Below are 9,334 nucleotides of genomic sequence, written 5' to 3'. Positions count from 1 at the left end.
CTTGTGTCTAATATTTATGCTCACCACCAGTTTGTGTTAAACCACATCTGCTGAATCTGTTAAGATTATATATTATATATATATATATATATATATATTATATAGATATAGATAGATAGATATAAATAAAGTATATCTATCTATCTATATCTATCTAACCAGGAAAATGTCACTCATTTAAAAAAAAGTTTGGACATTTGGCCTTTTCTTTGCATTATATTTTCGATTGCAAAAGAAGGATTTCTGAGGATTCAAAGCAAATGAAATGATTGTTCACTTCAGAATGAAACACAAAGTCGTCCATGGTTCTCATATGTGAGAAATTCTGCAGAGGTCAAATCAAAAATGTTTCATAAATCTCATCAGGGAATCAGACATTTCACATAAACTTCATTTATATAACTTAACTTAAATAATGGAAGTGTGTTTACCCGCCACCCATCCTTTGTTAATATTACACAGGTTTTTACAAAATATTTTTAAATAATATTTATGACCACTGTTTTATTAACCATATCTGCTCAATGTCCCATAGTGCACTACAGACACAGTGCAAAATGTGTCCATAAACCTAAAGAGAAAATAGAAAATATATATATAAAAATCTGATTTATTTACCATAGAGGTTTGGAGAGTAAAATTCCACAAAGCCTCATATTTACAGCTTCATTTAGACCTCAAATATCCATGATTCATTAACTAGTGTGAACATTTTGTAAGCATTTAGCTAATATGCTTTTTAAACAAATTATTTGTTTTCATTTTTTTTCAACACTGTTTCAGTGACTTGGTGTCACTGTTTTTCTTCAGGTTCATATTTGACTTTTTAATATTACACTTTATCTGATCTGCTGATGTGAAGGTTTCTGAAAGAATCTGTGTCTTTCTCTTCACACTTTTATTAAAATCTAAACTTTGTTGTGGAAAATCTGTATAAAGTCAAATATGTTCTTCAAAGCTAGATTGTGTCACAAAAGCTGAATAAGAAACAATGACAGAAGGTTGTTTTACACAAAGTTGAAGGCGTCTTTGTTTAACAGCAGGTGTGAAAAGTTCATGTCTCCTGAAGCAGCCCACTTTGTGCAGGGTTGTGTGTTTGGCCTTCAGGGTTGTCTTTTCCAGAATTCAGTTTCTCAGAGAACTCAGAGTTGTTTTCAGAAGATGACTTACAGTTGGCTGAAAAACAAAACACACACATGGTTTTAGTCGTCACAACTGCCAAATGCCAGAGTATCTTCTAACACCATCTTCCTGTTATTCTTCTTCTGTAAACTAAGAATCCAATCACAGCGAGGAGGAGGAGGAGGAGGACGAGAGGAAGAACGACTGCAGCAATGATGATGCCGTTCTTGTCAGTGGGTTTCTCTGTTGAGCAGAAAACAACAAGAAATAGTCACAACCTGAACAGGTGAAGCAGGTCAGAAGAGAAGAACGTCAGTTTGTCCACCAGAACACAATCCTGAATACATTGTTTGTTCTGCTATTGTTATTATTTATCCCTTCTTATCTGTATATAATTACTGTATCTATTTGTTGTTTGTTCATTCTCGTCTATAACTTTGTTGTCTTTGTTTAGCTGCATGTCTGTGTTGGTTTCTGTCCCATATGTGGGTTTTTGACACAAACTCCGTTTTGAATGTTAACATCCTCGGCCAATAAACTTGGTTCTGACTAATTTACTGATAGATACGTTCTTTCATATATTTATTAAATTATTCCATTATTCAGCCTCTAAAACTGGCCAGTAGTTCAGTCAATACAGTGATTATTATATAGTATTTTCTCTGAACTGTGGATACAAATTAAAAGGTTAAAAAAAATGTGTAGATTATATATATTTTTAATGTGATTTCAAAACTTTAATTGACTTTCAAAAAGTGATGAAAACCTAAAAAATAAATAAATTGATGATAAATTATTTTTGTATTATTATTTATTTATTTTTTATTTCAACTTAAGCTGAAGCAAACATTGGACAGGCAACACAAAACAAACTGTGGTAATAATTCTGGGTGCAGAAGTGGGTAAATGTATTGGTTTAATACTTAAAGCAGAAGAGAGATTCAAGATTAACTTTAGTGTCATTCAAACTATTCACAGGACAAGTGAACAGCAGAACGATTTCTGATCTAAGTCTTAAAATGATATATAAAAAACTAGATAGAAGAAACTGTAAACAAAACAAAGACAGATAGAAGTCTCACCTCTGTTGGTCCTGATCTTTTCTTCTTCCAGTCTGGTGAAGATGTGCTCCTTCACACCAACCAGCTGAAACACACAGTCGTACCTGGTCCAGTCTTCAGGTTTGACTGATGAGAGGTCCAGGTCAACACTCATCTGGAAGGATCCATCGTGGTTGGGGAGGATCTCTCCGAGGTCCACGTCCTCATGAAGCTCCTCTCCATCTTTCCTCCAGAACATCATGGCTCCGTCAGGGTAGAAACCTGTAGCGTGGCAGCTGACTGGAGAGGAGGGAGTCTTCTGGAGGAGAGACACTGAGGGAAGGTCTGCAGAGAGAAGAGAAACACAGTTTATAGGTTCTTTATTACTATCACTACCTTAATACACTATATATACAGTATGTATACAATGCAAATACATCTCATTAATTGATAAAAGAAAGCCCCTTTCATAGTGCCGTCCCACAAATGTCCCACTATGTTGCTGGAAAGATCTTTGCCTACTTTTCGCCTTACGGCGTTCATATTGAACCCGCTAAGGCAAAGTGATATTCTGCCCTTTCATAGTCTCTAACAGAGACTGAAGGGAAGAAACAGATGAAGAGAGGTGAGACAGATTAAAGAGTGCAGTGGACAGTGAGTGTGAGACAGACGAGTGGGGATAAATGTGTTGAGTCAGAGAAATAAAGAGACGAGAGAGAAAAAGAAATGTGTTTAAACTGAGACAGATTCAGCCTCTGTATGCTTTATATTTATTGTAATGTTACTTATGGTTGGAAACACAAAAGGCATATTAACATTGTCGTGGTCATTAAACTACATCAGGTCATGTGACTCTACCTTTTCTCAGCAGAGAGCTCCTCCCGAACTTCACATACTTCTTCAGCCACTCAGGACAAATCTGGGTGAAGTAGTGCTTCTTCTGAGCCATCAGAGCTTTATTATTATCCCACTTGTGTTTGCTGATGACAGCCTGTTGTTTTGGAGCGACCCATGTCTCTGTCTTCAGGTCATATGAGATGAAGTCTTCTCCATCATAAGCATACTGTTCATAACCTTTGACCTCATCAGTCTCATCATCCCATTCACAGCCTTGCATCACCTGGAAAATGTGGACACCTGAGAGACAGAGAGACAGAGACACTGCAGTAAACCAGAGTGAGATCACAGCCCAGTCATCTATCACCAGCTGATATCACATCTTTACCACAGAGACACACTGATCCACAGACACTCAGACACAGAATCTACACCTCCTGCTGTTATTGTCTCCATGACAACCACTTACAGCCAGCCATCATCTGGACAGTGTGGACGTCTTAGAGAGAGACAGAGAGGCAGAGACTGCTGGGAAACAGAGGGACATCCTAACACACTTCATATCCTCTTTTCTTTAACCACAGAGACACACTGTCTCCACTGAGACCATCACGACTATTATTCAATTAATCATTAATTGTTTTCACTGTAAAATGTCAGAAAATTATGAAAAAGGACACTCAGAAGTCCTCCAGAAGCAAAAGGAGAAATCTTCTAATTGCTCTTTCATCAAACCAACACTGAACAGTATTTAACATAAAATGATATAAAACAGAGAAAAGTAGATCATGCTCATATTTTTGCTGAATAAAAGACTTAAATAATTATTTGATTATCAAAACATGTGAGTTCTGTTGATCATCCAAACAGTTTATAGACTAATTGTTTCAGCACTATATACATATATTATGGCCTACACACACTGTGGTGAAGTAAAATAAACAAATATAATCTGTCCTACTACAACATATAAAGGTATATTATGGGATGGACACACTGTGTATTAGTAGGTAGAGTGGAGCTGTTAAACTCTTTAAACCTCTGATCTGAATGAGACGTTCACTATGTCGTCCTGTCAGCAGCTTTATTAAAACAAACCGCTCCTCCTCTCATATGAGGACCCATCAGAAGCAGCCTGTGTCCCCTTTACAGTCCCGGCTCCACACTTTGAGAAACCAGGCAGTAATGTTCCTCTATCAGCTGTGTGTTGTTAAACTGTTGAGATCAACAGGTTCCTGCAGTAGAGTTATTATGGAGCGACTCTCTGTGGGCAGTTCAGTAGAGTTACTCTGATCTAATCTAGTGGAGATAAAGTGTTAATAATCTCTGCTGGTTATTATGGGATGGACACAAACACTGTATCCATGTAGTATAGCAGCATTCACTAGTCTCAGTGTCTGACTGGGTATCAGTCAAGAAAAGCTGTCAAACACTTTCATCTGACAATGGGGTGTGTGTGTGTGTGTGTTAACATCTGTGTACTAAAATACAGGATGAAAATATAAAAATATACAACACAATAAACAACATTTTATCAGTAGAAAGTGAAACATCAACAAACCTCCAGTTTGGTTGAAGCGCTGCTTTACAACTTCAATGTTGACTTTGAAGAGCTGCTGGTCACCAAATCTATTCTCAGTGTTCCTCTGCCAGTACTGAGGATCATCTTCTGTGGCTCTGATCATCCACTCCTGTTTGGGTTCATATTTCCTGCTGTTACTATCATAGTGATCTGTCTCAATCTCATTAACCAAACCAACAACCACAAACTCTGGGAAGTTTGGGACTTGAGACGATCCAGTGATGAAATTCATCATAGAGTGAGTCACTGTAAGAAAAAACAAGTCATCATTTCAGTTTTTATATCACAGTTTATAAATCACTTAACAATCTTATTTTCCTGCTCACCGAAATTAATTAATTAATAATTGATGTAAATATATCATGTTACAGTCTAAGTTATTGTGTTTACATACATTAGTGAACAATATCAAATATTGTACCAACAAAGCAGGAAAACAACAATATCAACTGACTTTTCAGATAAAAAAATAAAAATAAAGAAACTATGATTTTTTTTCACTGCATATGTGCACATATACTTTTATATTCAGCTTGTTCTGAGTTCATTAAGATACCAAACACTTAATTATGCTCCTTGTAGGTCTTTGGACACATGGTACTCCTGTTTTTCCCTGAATTATAATGGACTCGAGTTCAAAAACAGCAGTCCCATGTAGTCTACCAAAAAGATATAAAGTGATAAGAAAAACTAACTGTTCAGCAAAACGGTTTGACCCAACATGACTTCACATTTGTGTTCATGGAGAAGACTCCAACAGGAAAATAAACATTTCAGCGACACACTTTACATAACAAACGACCATGAAACACTTATATCTTGAAAAAGAGCACTAAATATAATTATGGACAATAACTATTTAGTTTAAAAGTCATTTTATGTTGTTTTTTATTTATTTTTTTAAAATAAACATTTCAGTCGCGGCCACGGACGGGATAAAAGCGACACACTTTATATAAGAAACAACCGTAAAACACTAATATCTTGTATAAGGAGAACCTTTAAGTTCAAAAGTCATATTATGTTGTATTTAAAATGTATTATTCTAAATGTGGCCTGGACTGTTGCATGCGTGAAGCCCCCGACTGCAGGGTGCAATTCGGGGCGGAGCTCTACGGACGTTAAGGTGGGTGGAGTCAAACGTTGAGGTGGGTGGAGTCAAACGTTGAGATGGGCGGAGTCATTTGAGGTTCAGGGGTACTTGAGTTGTTTATCTCCGGTGCTCTCATCTTTTTCACGGCAAACATTTTGAAAGTAGTAGTTTGGAAGTAAGTAAGACGTTAAATTAAAATGAACAACTAGCTAAATTACTGGACCACCCATGTGACCAATCATAAGCAAAAACCAGTGATTACTGTAGCGGCCAATAGGAGTTCAATCAAGCAGGGCTGTCAGTAATCCCAATTGATTTAAAATTACTTACACATAGTAACGTTATTATATACAAATGTCAGCTTAGATGGTGAATGCTTATGTATCCATTTTTAAGTATCATGTAATTTATGTCTGCTTATTTTCTTTGACATATAGAGACACATCAGTGTTTTATTGGAGGGCGACCCAGTGGCCTCGGCCCCTCAACCAAACCCAGTGGCCCTGGACCAGGACCCTCAACCCCATCTAGTGGCCCCGACCCCGGCATCAGCCTGTCACCTGCACCCGGTGGCCCCAACCCCGGACACTCAATCACACCCAGTGGCGGTTGGATGATGGATGAAGAGGATTTGTGGAACCCTTCCTGTTTTCATTTCAGTTGAAGACTGACTATGAGGCTTTCTGTGTGGAGGCAAATAATAAATAATGAGGTTTCTTATAATAATAATATTAAGAAACCTCAAGGTCTTTGTCTCTTTTGAGGAGCAGCAGTGAAGCCTTGTTGATCAGCTGGGATTTTTTTTTATTGGTGTGTTATTTTGTGTAGTAAAGATTTTTTTTTGCTGTGATTTTTGGAATTTTTATGTTGTTTAATAGAGCTTTTTATTTTCTGTGATTTTTGAATTTATTGGTGTGTCATGTTGTTAAATAGAGGGGTTTTTGGCTGTGATTTTTAATTCAGTTATTTATGTTATTTTGTAAATATGTTAGCTTTGATTTTAATTGTGTTCAGTTCAATAAAGATGATGTTAAAGTCACCTCAGTCTTTGATCTCTTTAGTGGTTTAACCTGATGTACAAAGCACATTTACCTTGTCAGTGTGTCTGACAGAATTTTGTAGTTTGTAGTTTTGAAGTAAAATGTTACAAATGATACAGTATAATAGCATTATAAATCAGGATAGATAAAGTTATAACATTTATCAAAATAAATAACGACCCATATTTTCCTAGACTTCACTAAAGGTAAAACATTTTGAAATCAAAATTAGACTTAAAAAGGAAGCAAACTAATGTCATTTCACATTTTTACTGACATCTTGTTATTGCACTATCCCTCTCTGCTGCTGTAAATCCATAGAATTCCCTGCTGTGGTATTCCTGCTATTACATTATCTAATAGTTTATCTAATCTTGTTTTATATGTGTTTATGTTTAATTCTGATAACATGTAAATATGTTCCTTATTTGTTTATATGCGGCCAATAATAATAATAAAATAAGTGTGCTTCACGACTGTCATCAATAAGTGGTGCCGTTGAGTAAATCTAACAGACTCCATCACCACCTCAACGTTTGACTCCACCCACCTCAAAGTTTGACTCCACCCACCTCATCGGACAATAAGCTCCGCCCAGAATCGCACCCCGCAGTCAGGTGTAGTTGTTGCGCTCCATTTTAACATTAACATGATCAGACTGTATCGGTCTTAATGGTCCTGATAATATAAAATAATGACACAAATAAAAGATATAAAAGTTCAGGAAAACACACTTGTGCCCTTTTCAGGATTAGAGTATTGACTATCCCTCTTTACAAAAGTTCAACTAAAGTTTATAGGGATCATTCAATGAGGTGAACAGACAGGATTTACTAACGTCAACTTTAAGATGATGGGTTGTTACTTTTTAATATTTCTATAATGTACACAGAAGTCCAGGAAATAAACATCAAAGACAATCTTAAAACGCTGAAACTCATAAATACAGTATAGAAAGACATGAAGCATTTTGTTTCTTTCACAATAAAGCAACAAAACAATGTGAACTCACTTGGTGCAGCGCCATGCAGGGCTGTTCCCAGGAGAACCAGAGCAGCAAAGATCTGCATTGTGACCGTCTGAAGATTTACCAGAGTGAAGCTTTGTGTGTTTGTCTGAAGAGAGAAACAGAGATCATCCTTCCTGCTCCACAATCAGAGTTGAAATGAGGACAAAACAAGAGGTGACGCTGAACAAACCTTCATCTGAGCCAATGGGAATTTATTCTGAGCATGACGTCACTTGTATCTAGGTCAAACAGGCTGAGACAGGTTTTGAACAGAAGTGAAAGTATATGTGCGTCTCAATAAATGACAATATCATAGAAAAGACTATTTCCAGTAGTTCAAGTCAAACAGTCCCAACCAAGTATTGAGTCATATAGATGACTGACTTTTCAGAGGACAACATTTACACATTAAACAGACTTTTTATGTTGTTGTTTTTTTTGCAATATTCACATTTGAGACACTGAATTTCAGGTCTTCATTAAATGTAAGCCATAATCATTATAATTAGAATAAATTAAATAAATGAAGACATGAAATGTTTCATTCTGTGTGTAATGGATCTATATAATGTGTTATTTCACCTTTTTGAATTGAATTACTGACATAAATAAACTTTCTATGATATTCTAATTTCTTGAGATGCTCCTGTATATGATGTTACTTCAGCCTGTGTAAGAGGACGGGGAGACACTCAACTTTGTTCACATATTAAAGGAGTTTTATTCTTTCTGCTGCTCACATCTTGTCAAAATGTTTTGCAGACTAATGAAATGTGCAGAAATGTTGTGTCAGGTCAGAGGTTACTGTCAGCTACAGACCAGACACTGAGCAGTTTGTGGGGATTCAGTAGTGTCTTATTGTTCTTTTGTTCTGTATGGCTGCCCTGGGATTTAAAACAGTCCTGATCAAAAATATCAACAACAAACAACAAATCCAAGTTTGGTTTCCTGGATGTTATAGTGAGTAAATGAGGTGAGGTGCTGCCCCCAGTGGTTCAAAGCTGCAGTTGATCTACAGACTGGCTTTATCTGTTATTTTAAACAGATATGTGAGCAGTCAAACCATCTGCTTATTAAATGAGATGGAGGGGAACATATTAAATCCCCTCTGAAGTTCTTATCTAATGAGCTGTTCTATGAAATATGTCAGCATGTTAAAGTGTTTAGTTTAGCTCCACTACAGGCCTGAACACTGGTGTTGGCACACATCAGGTCAACTATCAGGACAAACAATAGAATAAAACACAAGGTGGTCTCCATGAAACAATATTTCACCTCATTGTTGGAGTTTGAAATGAAAAGAAATAAAAGTGGAGCAGAAAGCGAGTCAGAGAGCTTCTTAAACACAAGCATCAGATCAGCTCAGCTCTGTCCTACAGAATAAATGCTCCGGAGCTGATTTGAAGCTGTGAACGCTGAAAACTGCTCAAACAACAGAAACTGAACACCTCTGTTGATGTTTGAACACATGATCCTGCTTTTCATTTTGCTTTGGCGCTTCATATAGTTTCTCTGTTTCCACCCTCTCTTATTGCTGTTGAAGCACTTTATGAAAAGTTATAGAATTTAATAAGGTTTAATAAGAAACTTAGATCTTTTGTTCTCACTATT

The 9,334-nt window shown here is 36.5% G+C and overlaps 1 protein-coding gene across 1 annotated transcript; it reads right to left on the bottom strand.

The window, feature by feature from the left end:
- Window positions 1–582: 582 nt before the first annotated feature.
- Window positions 583–9,055, bottom strand: LOC131968315 (class I histocompatibility antigen, F10 alpha chain-like). The gene is made up of 5 exons (XM_059329137.1): window positions 7,727–9,055; window positions 4,561–4,827; window positions 3,021–3,299; window positions 2,205–2,507; window positions 583–1,365 (listed from the first exon to the last, which is right to left on the bottom strand). The coding sequence occupies exons 1-5, from the start codon at window positions 7,782–7,784 to the stop codon at window positions 1,238–1,240; spliced, it is 1,035 nt and encodes a 344-aa protein (XP_059185120.1). The 5' UTR covers window positions 7,785–9,055; the 3' UTR covers window positions 583–1,237.
- Window positions 9,056–9,334: the final 279 nt, after the last annotated feature.

Source organism: Centropristis striata, chromosome 3 (assembly GCF_030273125.1).
Source record: "Centropristis striata isolate RG_2023a ecotype Rhode Island chromosome 3, C.striata_1.0, whole genome shotgun sequence".
NCBI classification, from domain to species: Eukaryota; Metazoa; Chordata; class Actinopteri; order Perciformes; family Serranidae; genus Centropristis; species Centropristis striata.
This window is presented reverse-complemented; position numbering and strand designations above follow the sequence as displayed.